The following is a 26,890-nucleotide window of genomic DNA, read 5'->3' as shown; positions in this document are numbered from 1 at the left end:
ATGCGCAATGCTCCACCTCTCACAGACAAAAAGGATGTGTGAGCACATTGCAGCAGCAGCAGAACTTCCCCATGGAAAGTAAGATCTGCTGCAAAGACCTACCACCTTTCACAAACACCAGCAGGATCAGATCGAGAAATTACACTCTTGAAAAAAAGTTTTAATCATTTAGAGAAGCTGGAAAACGTATAATTTAATGTTTTTTTTTCACTCATGTATATGTGTATCTACATGAATGTTTGTGTGTGTACATGCATGCACATGCATGCCAGCAGAGGCCAGGAAGGCCATCCCATCCCCTGAAGCTGGAGTTACAGGTAGTTGCGAGCCACCCAATGTAGGTGCTGGCAACTGAATTCATGTCTTCTAGAAGAACAGGAATGGCTCTTAACCTGTTAAGAGCATCACTGGACAGAGAATAATGAAAATAGTTCCCCGGAAACCTAATATGAAGAAAATAAGGGATGCTGGGAGGTAACAAAATCTCACAGCTGCCTTTTTCTTGGGTACCAACTAAAGTCTAAATGTGTGAACCTCCCAAGACAACAGTAAGTAATGCGGCTCTCCTGGGGTGATGCAGGGCACCCTGCATGCAGGTGCACACCATGCCAAACACACAAACGTAGGCCACAGCTCTGTCATCACAGGCCAACGGGACAGGAAATAACGTGAAAAGAGATAAGAAGACCTTGAAATTAGGATGTATGAGGCTCTGTCCATCTCACTGTGATGGATATCTCACCTGGACAACACAGTTAAGGGGCCCAGCTCTCACTGGAGAGCACAAGAAAGGAGCTTCAACACCAAGCACAAAACAGTTGGAAGAAGAATAGATACAGAAGTATCTTATTCTGGATAGGAAGGGAAGGCGGGGCACATGAAACACGTGCACAATTATGTCAGTGCTGGAGAGGGGGCTGTGAACAAAGGCACAAGAAACAATTTGGAAAGAAGACGGAAGCTCCTAAGACTCAAGGAATGAAACTGGAAGAAGCAGAAAGTGAACTTAACTCCATCTAGGGATAAGAACCATCCTTGGAGGATGATGAGCTGAAAGGGCAGGCAAGCAACAGCTTTCAGTTGACTTTCAGAGTCAGAAATCCATCAGCCTGAATCCACTGTAGACCAAATGAATCACTGAAGAAACTGGGTGAAATGAGACACATTCACCCAGGGTTCCCACCAATCATCCCTCCCTGAGAGGAGCTACAGGAAGAACCTCAGGTGGAAGACAATGACCCTAAGGAAAGGCTGAGATGAAGGTGAGATGGCAAAAAAGGAAAGTAACATCTGGAGGGCTGAGGAAGTCATTTCTCTAACAGGAACCCCTGGGTACAAGAGAAAACCCCTACCCAGGCTATGCTCTAGCCACACATCCTGATATTCCAAGAGATGTGAAACCACATCCAACACAAGCCACTGTGGTGCTGGAAGGAGAGGAGTATGAAAACTGCCCCGAGAGGACCATGTGTGTGAACCCATCCAACTGACGGCTGAAAAGGTCTGACTAGGGCTCACATGATACACCTCACTGACATGATCATTCTCTATGTGTGTGTGTGTGTCAGTTAAAATAAGATTTCAATTTTAAATTAAAGACTATCTCTGCAATCTTTAAAAAAATGATTTTAAATGAGAAAGAATACAGCTCTTTATTTTCGGAGATTAGCCATCTTAAACACTGCAGTACAATTCCAAGCCTTCAAAGCTGACTGAAGTCTGAATAACGCACTCTGGTGGACATTCTTGTCTCACTGTTCCTTTGACAGACACAGGGGAGGGGACAGGGCTGGCAAAGGTCCTCACCCCACATGAGCTGTGACGTCAGGAAGAGAGACATTAGTAAACTGTCACATCACACAGGCTAACGATGGCTGTGGACAGTGAGAGGACTGGTTATGAGGCAAGCCAACCAAGGTTTGGACACAGCCCGCTTTCACTGCATTACTGTACTACTCGGGAACAGGGCCTTACAAATCTCAGAGCCCTTCCTCAGTCTTCCTGCCAGCATGCTCTCTAACACCAATGCTATATGTTTAGTGACTCAAGAACATAGGAATCATGTGGCAAATCCCCACCACAAATCACCATGGTGCGGCCCAACTCATAAAAGCAGCACATTTACCTCATGAGCTTATGAACGGACTTTGTTACAATGAACACATTAAGATTAGTGCCAGGACATAGCAAATGAGACACCAATACTGGAGTCAGTGAAATGTGTCTGCACGTATGTGTCCTGCAGGTGACCACGGGCCGTGTCACATGTACTCAATCAGGAATCCAGGAACAGCCACAGAGTCAGAGACTCTGGCCCAGGCTTAGTGGCCACCCCCCTCCCACCCCCACCCCAGTCCTTTTTAACAGACTCACTTTTCAAACCCTAGAGAAATCCCACAACGCTAACCTTTTGTTCTTATTTACTCTGAGGTAGAGGAAGTGCAGAAAGGACACAGGCTCCCCTCTGTGGCACCACAGCCCGCAGGACTGAAGTAACTTTTATAGGAAAAAAACACATTCTAGAAATAACACACATGGTACAGGATACTATAAACCAGAGCAAGAACACACGCATCAACTGCATGTTAGGCCTGTCTGCTGCAGGGCTGTTACTGACAGGCAGTAACTGTACATACAAGCCAAAACCAAACAAGCCTTAAGGTACACATTACGACACGCCTGCTGTTTGCAGTAGAGTAGATTCTTAGAGCACTCGCGAGACTTTCTTAACTAGAGCACCAAAATCTAAATATAGATACTTACATTATTGCACTCTCCAAGGAAGTACAGTGCAAATCCGTCGGCTTTTGTGGCTGCCAAAGCAATAAAAAGAAGGAAGAGACTAATCTCAATGGAAGAACGTAACATCGTGGATTCTACAACGAGACTCTGGTTCCAGCCTTTGCATGGATTGGTTAACATAACCGATGCCCATAAATAGAACAGGGTAATGTGTGGCTTTGCCCGACAGTATAATCACAAGATTCCCAGTTTTCACCTCTGACTGCAAATAGGTTCATGGCATCCTCCAATGCACAGTGCAGTCTACACACCTCACACATATCATCTGTTGGGCCTTCAATCCTCACAGTGTGACAGAGGCGCACTGCACTTAATTTTTAAGTATTAAAAAAATCCACAAGAATACTGAATAATTAAGTGCCCACCAAAATCATAATGTAAATATACACATAACAATGAAGTGAACCGATTTTAACTTACATGTTTCTTCAAGATTATCCAAAAGCAATTATCATGACGAACACTCTAAGTTCTGGGGGGGTGGAGTGTCACCCAGATTTAAACTCCCTATAACTCACTTGGGTCTGTGCGTGTTTGGGTGGGTATCTAGCCTGGCTCATCTGAAGCCTCCTGATCAACAAAACAGTGGGGTCACAGGCTCACTTGGGAAGTGAGGATGAAAACGAGCCAGTCAGCACACGCGGTAGCTTGCAGAGTGCCTAGCAGGAAGTGATGTCATAACACTGCCATCCACATGTCCAGGCGTTTTGATTCTCAGATTAAAAACTTGAAAGACTCAGCATCATAGGGGACGACGGAAAACACCATGCCCTGAAGACTTCAGCATCCTGGCTACAATACAGGCCATTTCTGGCTGCCTGAGTAAGTTCAAAGCATGCTTGTCTCCCTTAAAAATTAACAGCTAAGCTGGGTGGGTAGTGTTGGGGAGAATCTGGGAGGAGTTGGAAGAGGGGAATAAATATGCTCAAAATAGACTGCATGAAACTGTCAAAGAATAAATTAAAACACTCTTTTAAAAACCTGGCCTCTTCCTTTTTGAAGATGCAATTTAGTTGGATACAAAGAAAAAAGCAGGTGCTGGCCCCAGGTGGGAGCCACTGCATATAGCAGGCAGGCAGGCGCTTACTTATAACACGCTCAGATAATCCGGAGATTTGTGGGTTTATTCATTCTGGTAGTTTCACACTCAAATACTTCCGCTACAAACTGAGCCCCACCCCCACCCCCCCACCCCCCCACCCCCCCCCACCCTCCCCACCCCCGCAACAGAAGGCAGCCAAGAGGCCCATCCCCCTCGCGGGTCAGAGGCCTCTTGTCACTCTTTGCGAAGTGACCCCACCCGAGAGGGAGTGCAGTGTGCCTTACCTATCCTGATGATGCTGCTCAGTTCATAGAGGAGCAGGTGGTTGTCCCCACCTGTGTCCAGGCGCTGCTCTATGTAGCTGTTCAGCTCGTACACAACTCCCTGCATGTTCGTGTCCTGGTACTTGAACACAGAGATAACAGAAGTGAGGCGTGGTTAAAGGACAAGCAGAACCCCGGCATATAATAAAGCATGCTGTTTCTACCACCTCAGGCTCTGGCTGTGGATGGCTTAGAGGGTGCAGCTAAGCACAGTCTAGTTATCAAACAGCCAGGTTGAAAACTAAACCTGCTAGGTCTCCTCTGTTAAGGTTGTCTTCAAGCTGCAATCTGTTGTCGGCTTATTTATATAAGAACATCAAATGTTATACACTGCAACGTTTACCCATAAGGACAGCTTGACTGGTAAGAGAGTTCAAAGGCCGCCTGAGGGAAAGTGTGACACCATGCTAGGAAAATCCTCAGACATAGTGCTGGGTGAAATAGGACTCCATGAGCTCAGGTCCCTGCAGAGCAGGGGTGAGCGGTGTGCCCTGATACTGCAGTCACTGCAGGACACGCTGTCATACCAGCAGGAAGGGTGCTCATCTGATCCTGGCCAGTCAGGCCACACTGCCCCTCTCTCTATCAAGGACAGAAGCTGAAGGCCCTCCCTGCTCTCCCTGTCCCGTGCTTAACTTACAAACCCTATTTCCCAAACAGCAAGCGTTGCAAACTAAAACTAAAACAAGATTTGTTGACTCCTCAGCTGAAAACCTTCCCAGGCTTCCCACTGCACTTGGGAAATGGACCAACCAGTGCCTCCAGCAAACACTGCTACCATCCACCCCCTGCACGCTCAGGGTCTCAACTCTGACACCTCTCTGTGTCGGGGCCACTCAGACATCTTTCATTCTAAAGATCTGCTCCAAGTGTCAGATGTGAAACCTGTCTGTGGAGCGAACCAGGGACTCCATCAGGGCAGTCGGCCCACACCACCCTGCCTGCACACCTACGGGACAGTTCCTCTGCTGTTCACACTCTCATAGAAGGGTGTTGGTGCCGGGCGGTGGTGGCGCACGCCTTTAATCCCAGCACTCGGGAGGCAGAGCCAGGCGGATCTCTGTGAGTTCGAGGCCAGCCTGGGCTACCAAGTGAGTTCCAGGAGAGGCGCAAAGCTACACAGAGAAACCCTGTCTCAAAAAACCAAAAAAAAAAAAAAAAAAAAAAAAAAGAAGGGTGTTGGTAAGGAGTTAAGCCCCATCTGCTCCAAGTGTAAAGGAAGAGAGGACCCGGTGAGCCCCCAGCTTGGACCACTTGGGCCAGAGGTGCTTAGAGAACCCCAGCACCTCCCTGATGACTGCCAGAGACAGCAGGGCTGGTCAGCCAGAGTGAGGGACCAGGCCCGGCTGCCACCCCAAGCCACGGCTTGATGCTATCCCTAAGGGCCTGGCTATGGGAAGAGCCTGTGCTTGGAGTAAGCTGGGAAAAAGCGTGAAGACTAGATCCCCTGACGTCACAAGTGACACCTCAGGGTGGCAGGAGGCCAAGTGGCTGCATTTGGTGTCCAGAGACAAAGAGAGTACAAGGGACAAGATCAAAGCCGCCACCAGCCAGCATGGCCCGGTCTGCAGAGAGCTGACGGCCTGGCCAGACGATCGATCGGGTGTCCCTGCTCATCAACAGGGCAGCCCGCTAACAGGCTTTCGGGTCTCCAACCCTAAAGTTCTCAGTGAGGGAGCAGAAATACGACCTGATCTCCACAGCAGACTTGTCAATGAATTCTCAGAGGAAGCCAGTTCATAGGCCTGACTCTTTCAAATCGAGAATGGGAGGTGGGGCCCAGAGGAATAAGGACACTGATACCCAACCAACAACACATAAGGCAGACCATCTCCCTCCTTTCCCACAAGCCTGCAGCTTCCCACCTCAACACCTGTGCATGACGAAGTTACCCAAACGGGAGGATCGCTGGACGTCACCTCCCCTCTGACCACCGGCCACCAGACGGTGTCTGTGGTGATTGGTTGCCGGATTCTGTCGCAGGGACAGACTGCTATGACCCCCAGCTATCTTCTAGTTTGAGACTCTTCCCGACTCCCACTTCACAAGGGCACCAGTGAGATGACAATAGGGGTCACGAGCAGTTCAAATCCCGATGTCCCCAGAACAGCACCCAGCAGGTTACTGCCTGTGAAGGATCCTCTGTGGATCATTCTGAAGAACGCCATTGAATTTTCTACTGTCACAAATGCCCTTCCCTACTGCTAACCCGAACACTGGCTCTGAAGTCTCCCCACGTCCTGGGAAAGGGCTAATCTGAGACTTACACTGACCAGGAGGAAAGCTGAGTGGAGAGAGTGACCGGGTCAAAAGCCCCACTAGACAGCTGGGGTTTATTTATTTTGTGAGGTTTTCGTCTGTGCGTGTGTCTGGATGCTGGGAACTGACCCCTGAACCTCGTGTTTGCCAGAGCTAACTCCGTAGCCTTTGGATGTTTCTCTTCCATGAACACACGCGTTTCTGTGTCTCTTGTGGGGAGGGGGAGATTCAGCAAGAGGACAAATGAGCTACTGAGCCCTGGTACAAATGACTTCACAGCAAGTCCCTCCTCACAGCCTGGCCATACCCTTTGCTAACAGTCTTTGCCCCCACTGAGGTCAGTGCCCAGTAGCTTTCCATCGCTTCTGGACAAGAATCAATTGTCACCAACCACAAACCACACATACACACGCATGCGCACACACTCATACACACACACACACACACACACACACACACACACACACACACCGGGACAGGGATGGAGCACTTATCATGGAATATCATCTCCGGGCTCCTAGTTTCTCATCTGTGTGAGAGGGAGATGAACCGTAACCATCTTCAAAACTTTCAACCCCTCATAAAGTTCACAGTGAGTGTCAAGTAACATCTGTCCTTTACGACAACTTGGGATCCAGAGCAAAGGAAGGCAGGAACTGTATGAGCTCCCAAACCTTGGGATGAGCATGGCCATCCTCACCTTCAGTGTCTGTCCACACAGACCTCCTGCAGAACAATCTTTACCAGTGCAACCACCAAACACAGCACTTTACAAGGACAGCACCAGGACACAAAAACCAAGCGTGGGAAGTCCTCTCCAACAGACGTCACAGTGTCCCCTACAAGATCTGACTGTGTCCCCAACCGTCACTAAGGGCTCACTGGGGTGTCTTGGGGCATCTGGCACTTGTCTGCAGTGTGGATCTGGACACTGAACTCGCATCCTCAGCCCGCACACTCAGCACTCTACATTCCGGGCTGTGTCTCCGGCTCAGTTTAGACATTTTCAAGTAAGCAAAGCTATAAATAAAGACTTTTTTTTTTTTTTTGGTCACACAGACACCGTAAACTGGAGAATCCTAACGACTCTACAACTGAGCATTGGCAGTGAAGGACCAATGAAGTCCAGGAGCCTCAGAGGCGGAGGCGGAGGCACACTGATAGTCTGGAGTGAGAGGCTGGCTTCCAGCATGTATTTTAAACTCTCAGTAGTAGACTGAAAAAGGCTAACAGCTTGGTGGTACGTACTCGCCTAACATCTGCAAGACCCAGGGACCCACCTTCGACACCTCTGAAAAATAAGTAAGAATAGCAATTGACAGGGTCACAGGAGGTTGACCCTAGAGTTCTGGGAGAGGGGAAAAGGCAGCTGCCCTGCCAGTCCTGGAAAGCGACTCTGAGGAATGCAACACCCTCAGTGAAGGAGGCAGGTATGTTCCTGGGAACACAGTCAGGGACTCGGAGAAAGCTGGAGAAGACGCGAGACAGATAGAGGGACGCCACACAGGACACCAGCTCGGGAGTGAGCAGTGTCCTCCACCACATCAGGCACCACCCGAGGAATTCACACCGAGCTGGGGAACCAGGCGGGATTCCACACACAAGCAGGGTTTGCTTCTGAAAACACACCATCAACCCGATGCAAAGAAACAGAAATAATAAAAACTCATGCTAATGAAGAATGATGAATTCAAGGGTTTGTTAAATAACACGAACCAACTTAACTCAGGAAGAACAACAGGGCGCAGAGGGCTATTCGAATAACAACTTAGGAAAAGGAGAACGAAGCGACAGTCAGGAACCACTGACCGCAAAGGATTCTGATGCTTATGTCACTGCTAGAAACCCCGCTGTGGAGGGGAATGATGAGAACAGGAGTCAGGAGATGTAGGGGAAGGGCCGGGCCGGCACAGGGGCTTCCGGGTGCGGGTCCCTGGTAATCAAAGGTTCGTGCAAGCACACTGCAGTAGCCCAAGCTCTGGCTCTCGGGGACTTCAAGCTCTTGTTGAGGGGGATAAATAAGAGAAGATGAGCAAAAAGCCCGTCTCTTTGACAAAAAAAAAAAAAAAAAAAAAAAAAAAAAAATCAAACGCCTTAATGAGAATCTGCAACACAAGAGCAGCTGGATCCATCAAGGTATACTATTTCAAGGTATTTTCTGTATTCCTTTCTTTACAATAAAGATGTGTGTTGAACAGCAATGTTCACGACACCTGGGGTTCAGTGGACCAGAACCGGCTGCACATCTGGGCTTCAAACAATTCTCCTGTTGTAGTATCTTTAAATACGTACACCCTGGTGCGGGTTTGCGGCTGCTGAGAACGGTAGGATCAAACGGGAAACAGTTTGAAATCTTGTGAAAAGGGAATGTTGTTCGGTTCCCATTTTTAGTTGTCTGGCATGGTTTAGTGCTGAGCCTCAGACCAAATGGCCTCCACTGACCACCACAGAACATATGTGTCTTTTATGTAACACCATCATCAGGAAATCAGAAACAATTCTCCATAGACAAATGGTCCGTGTGTTCAGTCTACCGCGGATACTGTGGGCTCTGCCCGAAGTGCAAGCAAGCAGATCCAATAACAAACAGTGAGAGCTTCACCTAGGTGGCAGAAGGACAGACTGGGTTGCCCTGGGGAATGCTTCACATCAGATCTACTCAGGGCACTGCCACACTCAGGGGCGAGCTTCTTGGGGGCTTTTGCAGCTCTTGTGGCTGCCTGAGTAACCAGCAGCCAAGGCTGAGACAAACAACCCACGGCCTAAGAAGAGAAGGGTTCTTTCCCACGTTCACAAGTTCAAGTGGCTAAAGCCATTTCATGTGATATGTTTGATAATGAGAAGGGGGAGGGGCTCCCTTTGCAGGCATTCCAAGGGCTCTTCCTCACCAGGGTGTAATGACTTTCTAGGCAAGAAACACTTGTTGAGCTGTTTGATTTCCAGAATAAAGAATGTTTCTATTTTTCTTTACCTGTCTGGGGCATGGCATCTCTTAAGTGTTCTTTAGATGTTGTGCTGGTTAATGCCATCAACTTGATAGGATCCAGAAAGCACTTAAGATACAAGCTTCTGGGTGTCATGTCTGAAAGGGAGTGTCTAGGGTGGGTTAGTTGAGGTGGAACAACCTACTGTTATGGAATATTAATTTAAGTTGTGTTACATTCATTCGAGCTGTGGAATATTTGTTTAATAATACAAAGATGTGTTACATTCTTTTATGTTGCATTGTTTGACTCTGTGATGCCGCTGCGTTACTTCCCTGTCTAAAACACCTGATTGGTCTAATAAAGAGCTGAACGGCCAATAGCAAGGCAGGAGAAAGGACAGGTGGGGCTGGCAGGCAGAGAGAATAAATAGGAGGAGAAATCCAGGAAGAGCGATCAAGGAGCAAAAGGAGAAAGGAGAGGGGCCAGCCACCCAGCCACACAGCCACATAGCCAGACATAGAGTTAAGAAGTAGAGGGAAAATATACAGAAATAGAGAATGGTAAAAAGCCTAGAGGCAAAAAGTAGATGGGCTAATTTCAGTTAGAAAAGCTGACTAGAAACAAGCCAAGCTAAGGGCTGGGCGTTCATAAGTAAGAATAAGTCTCCATGTATTTATTTAGGAGCTGGGTGGCGGGCCCCCAAAGAGCAAAAAAGTGGAATAAAAACAACCAACTAAAACCTAGCTTGCATGTAGACAGTAACATTCCATGGGCTGGGGTCCTGGGCTCCTGAGCACTGGAATTCATCTCTCTCTGCTCCACGCTGCTGCCATGGCTTTCCCAACACAGAGGACTGCCAGCATCCCCCAAACCGTGACCCCAGACAAGCCCTTCCTTCCTCAAGTTGTCCACCCCAGGTATTCTGCCACAGCAGTGGGCGAAGTTACTAATACAGTGTCCAAGTTTTACGGATCTGTTAATTATCAAAGTGACAGGTTCTCTGCTGGCCTTCCGCACACTTGTCCATACGTATTATCTCGAATCATACAAAGCTACCTCATAGCTAATGCTCCCCCCACATTCACAGGCAAAGGCAAAGGCACGCATACACACCGGAAAATGCAGATACAGACACATGGACATGCATACACACACTCATATAAACACACTCACATATGCACAGGTGCACACACACATACACATACACACACATATGCACAGGTGCACACACACTCACACATATACATACACACCCATAGTATGCCTGACATGTATTTACACTAACACACACTTCAGCCTGTAGGTTTTATATGTAATTGCTACTTCTTTACCTAGATTTTAAAGGATGCGTGTTCTCACTCTCCACGTCCTCACTTTGTTCTTTTCTGTTGTTGGGTTGTTTTTGCTTTTGTTTTGTTTTGTTTAGTTTTTGTTACTCTGAGATAGCCTCCAAGGCAGCCCGTCTGGCGTCAGACTCACTATGTGGTAGAGGCTGGCCCTGAACTCCCCAGCCTCCTGCTCCTGCCCCTGTCTCCCATGTTCTACCCTTGGCGGTATCATGTCAGCTATGGCTGTTGGCTGGAGGGAGGCACAGTGACTCCTCCCCTTCCTCCTGAGTCTAGTGCTGTGCGGTCACTGTCACTCTTGAGAAATGAACCATGTTTTAATGCTTTGCTTCAGAACTGACCGAGCATGGCTGCAAAATCAGCCACATTAACGTATATTTGCACTTTTAGGAAATTCAGTGCTAATAGAACTTTACCTGTCCTTGGGGATGCTGAGGCAATCTACTTCACTTTACACCCATCTAGACAGAAGACCCCATTTCCTACTCATTCACAGAGAAGCTCTGAGTCTTGGTACGTTTACCTTCCGCCTTCCTCGGCTTTATATGTTCAGTTATAACTAGGTTTTCTGCCCAGCCATTAGAACACCCCTCCTGAGGGGCTTGAGAGATGGTTCAGCAGTTAAGAGCACTTGCTGCTCTTCTAGAGGATCCCGGTTCAATTTCTCATGCCCATCAATGGCTCACAACCATCTGTTAACTCCAGTTCTAGGGATCAGAAGATGTCTGACCCTATTCACAGGATCAAGTGATCCTTGGTGGAGGATCTTCTACAGGGACCCCTCTCACTTTCCGGGAGATGGAGCCCTTGAAAGAGCAGTCTGTGTGCTCCCTGCCCCTGCTGCTCCCCGACCCAGCTTCAGGTCTGTATTCCCCACCAAAACAGGCTCAGTTTCAAAGAATAAATACTACAGAGTAAGCAAAGAAATGTAAAGGATGTAAACACCAAGGTGAGAATCATTTGCATGAAGTCAGAAAATATTCCCCAAAGGAATGAGTGTCAGCCCCGCTGGACACTTGCTTCTGTGTAAAACATAGCTCTGCTCTCAGCTCGGGATGTAGCAAAGCACGGTGGAGGCAGGAAATCGTGCTCTGCTGCTCATTAGGCTGAGGGAGGTCCCAACCCTGCTGCTCTGTCTCCACCTTACCGCCTAAGCACCTGAATGCTGTGAGTTCAACAAAAGAATTACTCCACACGGTACAATCTTAATGACATTCTTGACACCACTGTTTCCAGCCCGTTGGAGCCTTCACCTCATATTAGAGGTCCCCAGGCACACCGGCTGCCCCTGGACTGTCACCTTCCCGGTTCTCAACCCCTCCTGTGCCTGGGAACTCCTCACCATCTACACACCTGTTCTGTCCCAGTCCCTCTGGGAAGAGCAGCACTAGCTGTGGCCACCTCCCTCCCTACAGAGCTGAGGACTGAGGACGGGCACACAGCACACTCAACTGTGTGCTCACAGGAGTCAAAGACAGGACATTCAGAAAGTCCCACGATGGTATGGACATTTCATTTACACAGAGAAGGAAGAAAGCTGCAATTAAAGTTATTGGCCTTCTCTTTCTTAACTAAATCCCACACAAATCGAGTCAAGGAGAGATCTGAAGCCGTGGTGAGTCTGGGCGGCTATGGCTGCTGCATCCGGGAGTCTAAAGGCAACTTTGCCAAAGGTTCAAGACCAACAGAGTCAAGCTGAAAAATTGGGGCTGACTTAAAATCCTCTTCCCAAAAGGATGACTTGGGAAGTAAAGAACAATATCCCGGGGAGAGTGATGACACAGGACTCCAATTTAACATGGGGAGAGCCTGGCGTGGCCCCAAGACTGGACTGACAGCAAACATTACCGTTCCCTCAGCACACCGAGGCGTTAAACAGAAGCAATGTGGTCAGCGCCTTCGCCAGGCCAAGGGAAGGTGGAGGCCAGAGAATGGGATCCGGACTCCAGAAAAGCAATCTGTCCCATCCACTCAGGAAAAAACCGGGCAGTCACACTGCTGGGGACCATTCTAAGCCCGTTCCCTCAAGGCCCCTGATCACTGAGCTCTGAAAGTGATGTGGCTCACCCTTTCCACTGTCAGGAGACTCTGTAAGACACAGACATGAACGGCAAAGATGTGTGGGGAAACTAGCCAGCCACCCACGGGTACAGTCAGTTAAAACAGAAACAGTGACCCCCAAGACACGCGACTGCATGTAAAGGTTTTGTTGAGGTCTGTCCACATGACCCCAGCGTGAGCAGCACACGTGGGACAAAGGCTAACTTCTGTGTGAGGAAGGACCTACGGAAAACGAACTTCAGGGAAGCATTTGTTTTGTTTTCTCGGGAGAATTCAAGTCCACAGAAGGATTATCAATGGGTTAACCATACGGGCGGAAACACAGACACAATTTTAATTGTGACGGTCCGATGTGAGCAAAAGCGTGGACAGGACCAGGGGAGTGGGCAGCCTGCTACAGAACACACAGATCAGCAGGGCACACAGTGGCCCTGGGGGTCTACAGAGTCCCGCAGATCAGCGGGGCCAAGAGACAACAAACGTGAAGGGCTGACGTGCCAGGAACCACCAGTGAGAGCACTCCAAACAGATGGGTTCCAGCTAAGTGTGACACTCCCCACATCAGGCTGCCTTAGTAAAAACCAAAGCATTTACCAAGATCCTAATGAACATGAACGCCATTCACTCCAAGGGCGAACAGCAGCCTTTTATAAATACTCAGGGGAGAGAAAAAATATCAACATTATAAAAGAAAACCTCAAAATGCACTCCACTCTGCCACAGTCCATTTGTGAGAGCACAGCAGCACACAGCTGCAGTATTCTGCCCCCAGGAGCCTCAGACATGCCCACAGGGCGGCACATTCCAGCAACTGAGAGTTGAGATCGCTTTTTATATGGATGCTGTCTCTCCCTGTTCTGGTCAGAGCTTCTTTCTTTTACTTTTCTTTCTTTTTTTTTTTTTTGTCTTTAGTTGTTTTGTTTGTTTGTTTTTTGAGACAGAGTTCCTTTTGTGTATCCTTGGCTGTCCTAGAACTAGCTCTGTAGACCAAACTGGCCTCAAACTCACAGAAATCTACCTGCTTCTGCCCCCCAAAATGCTGGGATTAAAGGCGAGCGCCACTACCGCTGGCTCTGCTCAGAACATCATTCTAAGTGCCAATCACGAAACAGAAAAGACAGGAACATGGCTGGTAACAAGCATATGGATAATCCTGGATCCCTCAAACGTGCCTACCACTCCAGGGTTACAGACACACACTGCCACCCCTGCCTTTTCTTTTAAGATGGGTGCTGGGGATCCAAACACGGGTCCTCATGTGTGCACCAGAGGCACCTCACTGTCTTGGCTGTCCCCGGTCTGCCTGCTGGCGGCTATGTTGGCTAGACCCCTTAACCGTATTACTCTAGATGGAGACGACCCTGACGGCCTCGGGGTGCTGAGCACTATCACGCCTTCACCACAGTCATCCGTCTTGGTTCCTCCACAAGTAAGATGACTGAGCTGAGATCCAGGGATCTTCACAGGCAAGGTTCAAGAGGGAGTCAGCTCAGTGGTGGGCTGTGGTGTCCTGGGGAGGAGATGGCTTGAGGGTGGCCTCTGCAGCCAGGGCTGAGGTGACATCTCCACATGAGGATGCTTGGCAAATGCTGCCTTGACGGTTCCTCGGGAGAATCTAAATCCAGCCGTCTCCTGGCCTTAAGAGCCTAGCTGTGACACAATTCCAGATGTGCAGGCACGTGTGTGCCTCATCTGGGTATTCCGCCCTGGGGCTTTCGTGGGCAGCCTCTCTCTGCAACGGCTGCCCTGGGGACACCCTGGAAAGGGTGCAGAGTTTCTGCTGTGCTTTTCTCACCTCAATGCTAAGACAACACGGAAATTAGAGAAGGGAACTTCACGTTTCCAGTCCCGGGACAGTGTTGTAGAAACTGCGTTCGGTTACTCACCCTGCTGACTTCCTTAGGAGCCGATTCATCTGGGGATGGAGAAGCAAGGAGAGACAGTTAGCATCCGGAAGGCACACTGAGACACAGCACATGTGTTCACCCCTGACACACTTCTGCAAAGCTTCCTCTGAGGAAGTCTGAGAGTCTTGTAAAGGTTAAACATAATGAATTGAGAGAATAAGGGGGAGATTAAATACCCAGCCGCCGCTGGTGCAGGTCACATTTTTAAGATTCTAAAATGGAAATGCGGTTACACAGACACACTCAACGCTACAGACCTGACGCGCTACGAAGCCGCGGGAGGAGAAAGTTGCAACCCCCAGAAATGCACCACAGATCCCTTAGTGCAGGAGCGCTGAGGAGTCATGCCAGCAGGCATGAAAGGGTCTGGCCACTTCCCTGCAACGGCAGTGCCCTGGCCAGGCAAGCAGCGCACGCCCGATCGTTGGCAGCCACTGCTGAAGTGACAGTAATGGTTGGCAGCTAGTCTCAGCCAGGCCCCCGGGGCCCTGCCCCTAGGGCTGGCTTTAGACAAGGAGATGCCAGTGTAACCTCCGGGGTGTGAGGCACAGGGTCCAGAGTGGCTGGCCAGCTGCTGAAGCTCCGCCCACCTCTCCACACCCAGCAGGCAGGCATGTTGTTTCACTGCTGTACCCTTTCTCTGAAATAAACTACACCTTTGCAAGCATCTTCATTTCGGGTCCTGCATCACCTCCAGCCATCTAAGTCTGTCTGCAAGTACAGTGCACCTGCACCAGAAACTGACTGTGCCATGTGTGCATGTGTGTGTGTGTGTGTGTGTGTGTGTGTGTGTGTGTACCAGCCCCCACGTTCAGACAGGTTTGAACCTCCTTTTCAGCGTGCCCATCAAACCATCGCCAGCTCCCAGTGTGTCCCAGAAGCCATTTCTACTACCATACCAAGTCTAGTCCCACAGTACACTGTGGCTTTCAAAACGGACAACTCGATTCCAAAACTGGTTGCCCGCTCTACCAGGGTATGCTCACTGGATGTGGGCGATGGCAGATGAATAGCTTAGGTACTGCGTGAGATTGCTGCAAGAATGAAGAATGTACCAGGTCAAAGGCACTTTTTAACCCTTTTGTTGTTGTTGTTTTTTGTTTTTTTGTTTTTCAAGACACAGTTTCTTTGTGTAACAGCCAGACTGTCCTGGAATTCACTCTGTAGACCAGGCTGGCCTGCAACTCAGAGACCCGCCTGCCTCTGCCTCCCGAGGGCTGGGACTAAAGGCGTGCACCACCTGGCCAATCTTCTTTATTGGAGGAGCATCATGGGGTTTTTCACTTACTCTTCACCTCCCAATTTGTCTTTTCCTGAATCTCTCTGAAAATGGAACTATTAAACTATTATCAGCTTATTAGTGCACTCTAAAGCTATAAAGGCTTGGATTAGTGTAATCAAAAAACTGTATCTAAGCAATTCAGTAAGCTTGGATTAAAAGAGGGAGGCTGGGGCAGGAGGATTGTAAGTTTGAGGCCAGCCTACGCTGTCGAGTGAAAGCACGTCTCAAATTTAACTAATTAATTAATTGTCAAACACAATCATCTTTACAGGCATCCAACTCGCAGTCACAGTGTGTGGTGGGGTTGGGTGTCAATCAAGCATGGCCCCGGACTTTAGCTCCCTCCATCATTACAGAGAACAGTTTCAGAGTCTCACATCTGCTAACAAATATTTTCCTCCTCTTCTCATTGTCCTGGCCTATCGCTCCTATGCAAGTACTAACCAGTTCAAGATCTGGCATATTACTTCTCAAACTAGTGTGTGTAAAAGATACACTGCCTGCATATATCTACAGAACCAACCATCTTCAGCTCGATGGGCAATTTAAAGTATTTGGAGGAAAAAAAAAAAAAAAAACTTTTGCCTACAGATGATTTCTGGATTTTTACCTTGGAACGAATTTAGAAATATTGCCTCCTCCCCTCCCCCTTTCTTTCCCCCTCCTCTTCCCTGTCCTCTTCACCTGACTTAGCACTTATAACTTGTGCTAAATGAATGTCAAGTCTATTACACACAGGGAATGTTGTATTGTGGGTCACCAAGAAATCCACGTTCCCTCTTCCCGTACTTGGCAATTTCATTTATTGAATTCTCCTGTCCCAGAGAGTCAAATGTGTAGAAGTCAAGTGTCTAATTCCATTCCATAGTGCAGGAGCACCTCAGGGGCAGTGCAGGAGGACCTCAGGGGCGGTGCAGGAGCACCTCAGGGCCAGTGCAGGAGCACCTCAGGAGCAGTGCAGGCTCTCCAGCAAGCAGTGGCAAGCTGGGGTCTGCAGGGCCTGGCAGTGCTCCCTTGGGAAAGTGCTATACTTGGGAGCCAGAAAACATCCAGAGAAACACCATCCTGACAATGAGAACCGTTACTGAAAAACAGAGTTATTCTTCCAAAACTAAATAACAACGAAGAAGAAACTTGCCCCCTCCAGCCCAGACTGTTACTATTGCTGGTAGGCCAGAGGAATTCAGGGTAGAGTCACAGTTTGGAATGCCATCCTGGTGGCTTCCAGCAGCACTCACAACTGACCTGCTGGTGGGTATTGCACACAGTCTAAATAAAGGCCAAGCTCCCTTTGAATGGCTGGGTAAGGAAGGGGTAGTGGGAAAGAGGGAACTGACTTGGATAACAGACTAAATTATTCGTGAGCATCAAACTATCAGTAGAAAGGTTCACAGCAGAGGACCCAGGTCTTTAGGCAGAAGAGCACCTCCTCTTTAACTACACACCTGGGCAGCTTCTAGATACTGAGGAGCCTGTGCCCAGGCACTCAGCCCTGTCCTTAGGAGCCGTGGAGGCCACTGAGACACACGAACAAGGAAACAAGTATCGGCTGCGCAGCCATGACCGCCCGTGCTAAAGACAAATGTATTTCTTCAGAAAGGGGAAACCATCTCTCCACCCAAACTCCATCTTAATGATCTTTAAAAGCTTTAGCAAGAACCAGGTCTGGAGGAAAAGCATCCCCTCGGGGTTTCCTAGTACTGAGTTTCACAGTAAATACTCCCTTTAAATATTTTATGTCTTTCTAACTGTGCGGATATTTGTATTTTGTGATCACTTTCCATGTTTCCTGGATGTGAGGTGGAATCACAGTCATGGACCCACACTTGTAACAACAGATTACAGAAATCCAAACGTGCTGGCAGACCTGACGTGCTCCTGTGGCTGCTGTTACGTGCTCACTCTGGAATTAATGGAAGAACGTGGGAACCTGAGTTTGGGTCTCCAGCAACACTGAAAAAGCTAGGCGGGGCAGCACATGGTCATAATCCCAGTGCTGGGGGGCCAGAGACAGGTGGATCTTGGGAGCTCAACAGCTGGCCACTCTAGCCAAGTCAATGAGCTCATGTTCAGTGACAGACCTTGTCCCAATACATAAGGGGGAGTACAATAGAGGGCACCCCATGTCAACCTCCACCACCACATACATGCACACATATCTACTACATACACCAACTTGTACACACACATGCCAACCAGTAAAAAGACTAATACATGGAATAGATAGTCTCAATAGAGGAGATATAGTCAATAAATACTTGAAAAGGTGTTCAACTTCCTTAGCCGTAAGAGAAGACTGTTTCGGGATTCCATCCTACCCCAGTCAGAATGGCTTTCATCAAGCACACATGCTAATGAGGCTTCAGAGAAAGGGAAAGTCTTATCTACTGCTGGTGGAGGTGTAAACTGCTGCAGCTTCTGGAAAACATCATGGGGGAGGGGAGTCCTCAAACAACAACCTGAGCTACCATATGACTGCACTGTTCCCTCTTGACGACAGACCCAGAGGACAAAGTCATCACTACAGAGACTCGCACATCCTCGCTCACTGGAAGCCCACCCCCTCCTCCCTGTGCCCACCCCTCCCTCCTCCCGTGCCCACCCCACCCTCTCCTCCTTGAGCCTACCCCACCCTCTCCTCTTCCCTGTGCCCACTCCCTCCACTTGGCTCTGTTTCCCACTCACTTACTTAACAGTAGCACACTCCAGCAACTACCTTCTCTCCTACACCAGTAATTCCCCTCACCCCCTTGCCACACTCCCCACCAGTATGGGAGAAGTCTCTCCTCCCAAGGTACCAACAGGAGCCTCTTCCTCCAGGGCCCACCCCTCCCTGGATCCTGTCCTTCAAACTACCTCTGAGAGGCTCCCTGTGCCCAGTCTTTGGCTTCTGAGTCACATGATTCCCAAAGACAAGCAGACACCTCTGACCTGGGCACTAGCAGCCCTGCTTTTACTGATCGATCCAGACCTAGGAACCTTGAATTCCCAGCATATATACTCCTAAAGCCATATGTGATGTGACAGCAGAATTTCTGCTGATAATAAGCAGCTGCCAGCACCTGAGACGACCTCACACGGGAGAATTCGAGGTAGACCGCAGGCGGCTTCCAAGTGTCGTAATGCGCTTACTTACAATTTTTGAAATTAAAATATAATTACATCATTTCCTCCCTTCCCTCTTCTCCCCACAACACATCCCCCAACTCATTCCCTCTCAAATCCATTGCTGCTATTTCTTTAAATGCTACTGTTACATATATGAATGGACACATACATATACATCCCGTTGAGTCCATTCAATCTCTCTTACATGTGTGCGATTTCAGGGCTGACCACTTGGTATTGACTAACTCTGACGAGAGGTGAGACTGGAGAGGGCAGAGGAGCAGTTCCAGCCTCAGAACGGCTCCCCGGGTTCACCTCTACCACTGGTCCAACTCGGATCACTCAGAAAAACTCTGACAATCCTAACTGTCACACTTTGGTGACTGTAACGTCACACTTTGGTGTGTGTCAGATGGCTGTAACTGTCACACTTTGAATGGTGTGTGTCAGATGGCTGTAACTGTCACACTTTGGTGTGTGTCAGATGGCTGTAACTGTCACACTTTGAATGGTGTGTGTCAGATGACTGTAACTGTCACACTTTGGTGTGTGTCAGATGGCTGTAACTGTCACACTCTGAATGGTGTGTGTCAGATGACTGTAACTGTCACACTTTGAATGGTGTGTGTCAGATGGCTGTAACGTCACACTTTGAATGGTATGTGTATTCCCTTTACCTCACTCTTACAAACAGCAATAAGGCCACAGAATGAAGAGAGCCCTGAGATGCTAAAGATGACCCTTTCCTGTGGCAGGTGATAGTTACTCTAAAGGCCAGTGTGTAGTGACAAAGAACTGTTTTTACACAATGTGCTAAAAAATACAACCTTAAACTGTCTGACCATGAACAGAGTTAACTCTGTGGAGACAAGTGCAGTGCTTCCAAATTAGCCCTTCAGTCCCTCAGTCTCTGTTCCTTGAATGAACATCATCTCTATCCTGCCATGCCAAACACCACGTAAGACACAAAAGGCTAGTAAACGGATGGCAAGCTACGCCACCAAACAATTCCTGAGAGCTGACAGCTTATAAAACATCATAGAACTACATGTATGGTAAATCGTAGGCAGCAGAAACACGAAACAGAGGGTATTTATAAAGACTGGGACATTTTACAATAACTCCCTCATGTCAAAGCCCATGTCAGACAGACACACAAGTTTCTTCAACAAGCGAACAGGCCAGTGACCTCCTACCTTCTCAGCACTCCTTGGAAAACAATGTAAAGTGGCATAAATGTTACTCTTTTTTATTTGTGTATGTGTAATGTATAGTCCGTGAGCGCAGGTTCGGGGGTGTGTGTGTGTGTGTGTGTGTGTGTGTGTGTGTGTGTGTGTGTGCACAATCGAGCGTATATTCAGGTACATGGGCACGTGTGCCCCGTGTGTGTGGAGGCCAGAGTGCCATGTCAGGTGTCTTCCTCTATGTACTTTAAAACCCTTTTTTTTATTGTTGTTGTTGTTGTCATTGTATGTGATATGCATATCTGAATGCAGGCACATGTGTGGCATGGTCTGTACGTAAAAGTCAGAGGGCAGCTTTTTGTGACGCTGTTTTCCTTCCACCACAGGCTGCGAAGATGGGACTCAGATCAACAGGCTTGCGTGGCGGGCACTTTTACTGCAAAGCCATATTGTTATTGCTCTTGACTTCGAAACACTGGAAGTTAGCCAACTGTGCTTTAGCAGAGGCTTGGGGATGCAAAACGGTCGTGTACAACCAAAGACAGCCCAGCAACAAAGAACACAGCCCATGTACACCAAAGGTCCGGTGAATCTCAGAGCCAAGCTGCCAAGAGACACGAGAGACTGGAAGTGGTTAAGCATCACTTGATTCCATCTACAGAACCGGGAAAAACAAAGCCATGCACCAGAGAACCATTTGGTTACTGCAGAATCAGATGGACAGAGTGTGGCCAGGAGGGGAGAGGGTCGTGTCACAGGTGTGCCGTGTCCTCTGTCTGGTGGTCACATGAACCTAGATGATTTAAAACCCGCAGAATCATACACCAGGAAAATTAATAGCCAAGTATTTTTTTTTAATGTACCTGGCTGTCGTCTGAGGTCACCTGTGTCAGAGGCTGACAGACCCTGCTTCAGTCTTTGAAGAGGTTCTAGTGCTGTGTGAGGGGTGTGGAAGCTGGCTCAGAAGGCTGCTGAGACAAGGCTTAGTGGCTGAGCCCAATCTTGAGCTGCCTGGCTGAAAGTCTGCACAAAACATGTTACTCAACATGGCACTGTCATAAGAACTCTTCCTGTTCCAACGACATGGCTGAACTTGGAGCCAGGAAGGATGAGAGCAGAGCCAACCAGGAATGTGCAGAGAGGGCACAAAGTCAAAAGATGAAACTGATTAGCTGTCCCGTTGAGGAAAATCCTTCCCGGCAATGAAAAGAACATCGAACACAAAAAAAGTCGAGAGGCTGACAGCCTAGAGCCAGTTTCTACAGGTTGCCATGAAACCATCACCTGCGTATTTTAAGTTCTGGAACATTCACACTGAGGATGGTGTCGCTTTAGAACAACGACAGCATGCGATGTGTGGTGTGCAGAGTTCAGACTTCACCTCGCTGCTCACACTGCCTACCCATGATGAAGAATCAACAGACCCCTGGCCACACAGTGCCAATCAGGCCAGTGTGCAGGTCCTGGGAGGGCACAAACCAGGCGTTATCACCTGTGGCTCTTCCTGGGGCAGGTGCTGGCAATTGTGTGGGTGAGGAACGCTTTTCCACACCAAAGACATTTCGACGTATACTTACAAAAGACAACTGCTGTAGGATGGTCTGTATGTCAAGTGTGTTGCTGATTGGTCAATAAATAAATCACTGATTGGCCAGTGGCCAGACAGGAAGTATAGGCAGGACAAGGAGGAGAATAAAGCTGGGAAGTGGAAGGCTGAGTCAGAGAGACACTGCCAGCTGCCACCAGGACAAGCAGCATGTGAAGATGCCGGTAAGCCACGAGCCACGTGGCAGGGTATAGATTTGTGGAAATGGATTAATTTAAGCTGTAAGAACAGTTAGCAAGAAGCCTGCCTCGGCCATACAGTTTGTAACCAATATAAGTCTCTGTGTTTACTTGGTTGGGTCTGAGCAGCTGTGGGACTGGAGGGTGAGAGAGATTTGTCCTGACTGTGGGCCACCAGGGTTTCCACCACCACACGTTTCCACGTGAAATATACCCTGGAAATAGGAGTCCGGGAAGGACGAACTCTTCCCTCACCTGTTAGCCTTTTCAAGTCCTGAAATGTTTCATTTCTAGCCTTTCTGGCTCTGCTATAGCCACCAATGTTGGCTCAAATGTATTTTTTCTTATAAAAGAAGCACATAGCCTTCCATCTTTCTCTTTCATATTCTCACTGTGGGCGGGAGAGGAACCAAGGAGAAACAGTCAAAGTCACGCACTAGGGCGGATTTCCAAATACCCACCTTCTTCTGTGCCGGATGCCCCAGGTCAAACCACCCTGAAAGGGTGTCAGAGTCTCTGTCTCAGCATCAAGCAAGCTGGCTGGAAGCCCTCGGTCCTCTGTGTAGTGGTGAGAAGCCATGGACCTTTCAAAGAGGGAACCTAGTGTGGGGTCATTAAGGGGACACTCTGAAGAGACATAGGGGAGCCTAGCCTCTGGGAGATCCATTTTCAAAACAGGATCTCTACCCACACAGAAATGTCCTCCTATCGCTGCGACATCATCGGGCCAGTGTTATGCCCTTGGATCTCCAAAACTGTAAGTGAAATGAGCCCCTTTCTTTCATTAACTCAGCCTGCTTCAAGTGATAAAAACAGATCAACACAGAAGGTTGAAGGCCAGTTCGAAGCGCACTTTATCACAAGATTCTCAGATGGTCCTTCAGCCAGCGTGGGCTACACATTTTAACTCCCGTGATGCAACATGAACAACTCCAAGCCCTCTGCCTTCAAAAGAAACCCAAGTGAGTCGTTCTACAGACACAGGAAGTGATATTAAAGCAAGTGCTCCGCACACCTACGAAATACTGCTTACAGGGATGTCCCTCCTTAACTGCTCTGTTGCTGTCAAGAGGAACTGTGGCCAAGGTAACGCTCATAAAAGAAAGCATCTAACGGGGGCCTTGCTTACAGCTTCAGAGGGTTTGTCCATGATCATCATGGTGGGAAGCAGAGAGGCACGGTGCTGGAGAAGTAGCTGAGAGCTACAGCTACCCTGATCTACAGCCAGCAAGGAGACAGAGAGAGAGACAGAGACAGACAGAGACAGACAGACACACAGACACACACACAGACACACACACACACAGACACTGACCCTTGTGTAGGCTCCTGAAACTTCACACCTCCTCCATCAAAGGCACCTACCCCAGTAAAGCCACACCTTCTAACCCTTCCCAAACAGTTTATCAACTGGGAACTAAGCGTACAAATATAGGAGCCTACGAGGGCCATGCTCATTCGGACTACAGGTGCCTTTGACTATGTTTGATACAAAGCGTTTAGCTGAAAATTAATCTCTCAATTATCCTGAACAACAGCTGTTCTTTGTCAGTTATTATTTCTTAGTGTTAATTATTTTCATAATTTTTGTCATGCTTCACTGCTTTGGAATTTTGAAGCCAGCTTACTTCTGCTCGGCTATGACATTCTTCCTCAGAGTGAGTGTAGACCCTCTTCTTGATATACAGCTTGCTCAGACTGTACTTTTCACTAAGTGTTTTTTGTGTTTTATATTTAAGTTTTTAAAGTGTGCTTAAGCCAAAAGGAATAGCCATTGATTCCACTTGAAAACACTAAAGTCACACTGGCCTTCTAACAGCCTCTGACCAAATATCAGGCCTTTACATCTCGGAGCAGTAATGCAAAAATACTTGGAAAGTCTTGCTTCCATTTCAAAAGCTGAGCCACTACTTTGAGACAAGTCCTCAGTTCCCACAGCCACTGCACCTCTGAAGCAGATGTGTGGGCTGACCTGGGGAGGCTACAGGTGACCAGAACCCTGAAACCTGACTGACCTGTTCCTAACACAGGAGATCCAGCAGGCATGCCATGACAGCTCACTCAGGAAACTCACATTATCAAATCTTCAAAGGTTCTTATCTCAATTCCAAGGTATTTGCATTGTTCTTAGAAGTGAGCCCCAGAAGGTGGAGCCTGACCAGTGCCTCCCGCTGCTGTGATGCTCCCAAAGGCCTGCATCTGCTTTGAAGTTTTCTCATAACTACCCTCCGGTGCAGCTCAGTCTTCGAGGGGCCTTCTCAGGACTAAATTCTATCTTCTCAGGGACCCTCCCTTCCCGAGATAAGAGCTGATCTGGCCAGAGGCACTAGGTACACACTGCCCTTGAACTCCACAGCTCTGGGCAGTCGGGAGGGCTGGTATCGAAACAACAGAATCAAGGAAGGAAACCAAGCAGAGAACGTGGACAGGAGGGCGATACAGAATGGGGGAACAAATACAGAAAGTTTGCCGCCATGTGTCCCCCACCCCTACCTCCACACCAGCTTCAAATATGAGGAGGGGGGACTAAAAGGCAAAAACAAAACAAAACAAAAAACAAAAAAAAACAAAAACAAAAAAACATTTCCAAGCTGGGGACTCTCAGAGGACAGCGCATCACAGCTGCCACTCCAGAGTGAACTAAGATGAGCCACCCACGCTTATTGTCTCACCCCAGCCATCATCTGAGCTGAACTGCTGCACAGGCCACCTCGTCTGAGCACCACTGCTCCGCTGCTTCCTAAGTCCTCTCAGAAATCAAGCCCCAAGTCCTGCTCCTGCTCTTGCCGTTTCTCAGAGCCCCTCCGCCCACGTCAGCACTACCTTTAGTCTTCCAGGTGACCTGGTGCCTAGCGCTGGCCCTCAAACCCAGCAATCCACAGGAAGTCCTGCAGAGCCCATGCAAACCAGGCCACCGGAAGTCTGAGTGAGATGGACACAGTGAATCTGACCAGCTGCGGGGTGACGATTCCCTCTTCCAGGAGTCACTGATGACACCGAGCCCCCTAATAACTCACCTCCTCTCCCGGTGATGTCTTCAAACGCCACCACCTTGGTCCCTGTGCTCTGATGATGTCATACATCTACCACCGTAAAGCACAGGAAATACTGCTCCCATGGCATCGCAAACAGCCCGGGACACCAGGTAGACAGCAGTTCTCAACACCAAAGCCACGTTTAACTGGCTGAAGGCAAACACCAGATTTGAAAATTTCATTAAGCATTTCTATGCTAGACATTACACTAGATTTCTCTAGTATATACAATCGACAATGCTAAAATAATCTTACTCTCTGCTCACACGCTTGTTAAGATGACTTCTCTGGAACAAATGAGCTTTGAGAGAAGAGTGCGCTCTTTATTTCTACAATTATACACTGTCTTAGTTAGGGTCTTATTGCTGTGAAAAGACACCATGACCACGGCAACTCTCATAAAGGAAAACAGTTCACTGGGCCTGGCTTACAGTTCAGAGGTTCAGTCCATTATCATCATGGCAGGAAGCATGACAGTGTGCAGGTAGACAGGGTGCTGGAGAAGGAGCTGAGAGTTCTACATCTGAATTGGCAGGCAATGGGAAGTGAATGTCACCCTAGACCGGCTTGAGCATTTGAGATCTCAAGCCCCTCCCCCAGTGACACACCTCCTCCATCAACGCTATACCTACTCCAACAAGGCTCCGCTTTCTAACAGTGTCATTCGCTAGGAGCCTACAGAGATCACTTTTATTTTTACTCAAGCCACCACACACACTCACAGCAGGCAATCAGTAAGTATCTGTGAACTGGTAACTGAATGGTTAGCCTGGAAAGCGTGTCACCCTGGGTCACATTCAAAGTACAACTAGCTATCACAGCACTTTTGTCAACTTGACACAGGTTAGGGTCATCTGGGAAGAGGGGATCATAACTGAGAAAATGTTCCTACCAGACTGACCAGTGAACAAGCCTATGGGAGCATTGTCTTTATTAGTGGCTGATGTGGGAAGGCGGGGCTGACTGTGGGCGGAGCCTTCCTAGACAGGCTGGCTGTGGGCAGAGCCTTTCTAAACAGGCTGGCTGTGGGCGGAGCCTTCCTAGACAGGCTGGCTGTGGGCAGAGCCTTCCTAGACAGGCCTTCCTGGGCAGTCTAGGAAAGCAGGCTGAGCAAGCAGCAAGCCACCAGCCAGTCAGTAAGCAGCAGTCTTTCTGTGGCTTCTGCTTCTCCAGGTCCCTGCTCTGACCCTGCCCTGACATCCCTCAGTGACGAGTGGGACCCGAGAGTTGTGGGATGAAATACACTCTTTGTACATTTGGTCATGATGTTGTGTTACACAACAGAAAACCTAGTGAAGACACCAGCCTCTCAAGGACATTTCTACAACGGCCTATGCAACCTGAAGTCAACTTAGATTGCTGTTAATTTTCAGAAAGGTTTTAAGAGGTAGATTTGAAAACAAGGGAAGTTATTGTACCACTATTTTTCATGAGTTTTTATGTTAATCTGTCGTAGGTGAAACAAAATTTTAAATGCTGAGAATTACAACAACTAACATTTAAACATCTTTTTCTATATGTGCAACTAGAAAATACAAACAGTATAGAGAAACCTCAATGAAAACAAGTATTTTCCCAAACCTAATGGTTCATCAAGTTTTTATTCATTTGAATCACTCAGAAGTGAGACTTCTGCTTAGAAAACATAATGGCTTTTAGTGCATAACTAAGAGCCGCCACCAGCTTCAAAGACAATACAGACACAGCTTCAGAAATGAGTCTAGTCCACAGCAAAGGAACACACTTGGATCGGTTTCCCAGGCACCCACAATGGTGTAATGATGAGACTTCATTTTTCATGTTATTAGAATCTCGACCTGAGGTCTGGC

General features: G+C 48.3%; 1 protein-coding gene across 12 annotated transcripts in view; it reads right to left on the bottom strand.

Moving 5' to 3' along the window:
- Pde10a (phosphodiesterase 10A) overlaps positions 1-26,890 on the bottom strand; it is a 437,658-nt gene that overhangs the window by 61,031 nt on the left and 349,737 nt on the right. For all 12 annotated transcript variants that reach the window (XM_052750814.1, XM_052750815.1, XM_052750817.1 and 9 more), the window contains 3 exons: positions 14,647-14,675; positions 4,129-4,249; positions 2,764-2,813 (listed from right to left, as the gene is read on the bottom strand). In XM_052750814.1, coding sequence (XP_052606774.1) covers positions 2,764-2,813; positions 4,129-4,249; positions 14,647-14,675 — 200 coding nt within the window. The remainder of the gene's footprint in view (positions 1-2,763; positions 2,814-4,128; positions 4,250-14,646; positions 14,676-26,890) is intronic.

The sequence above is a fragment of the Peromyscus californicus genome, unplaced genomic scaffold (genome assembly GCF_007827085.1).
Source record: "Peromyscus californicus insignis strain IS unplaced genomic scaffold, ASM782708v3 Scaffold_22__1_contigs__length_63687245, whole genome shotgun sequence".
NCBI classification, from domain to species: Eukaryota; Metazoa; Chordata; class Mammalia; order Rodentia; family Cricetidae; genus Peromyscus; species Peromyscus californicus.
Note: the sequence above shows the minus strand (reverse complement) of the source record. Positions and strands in the feature narration are given on the sequence as shown.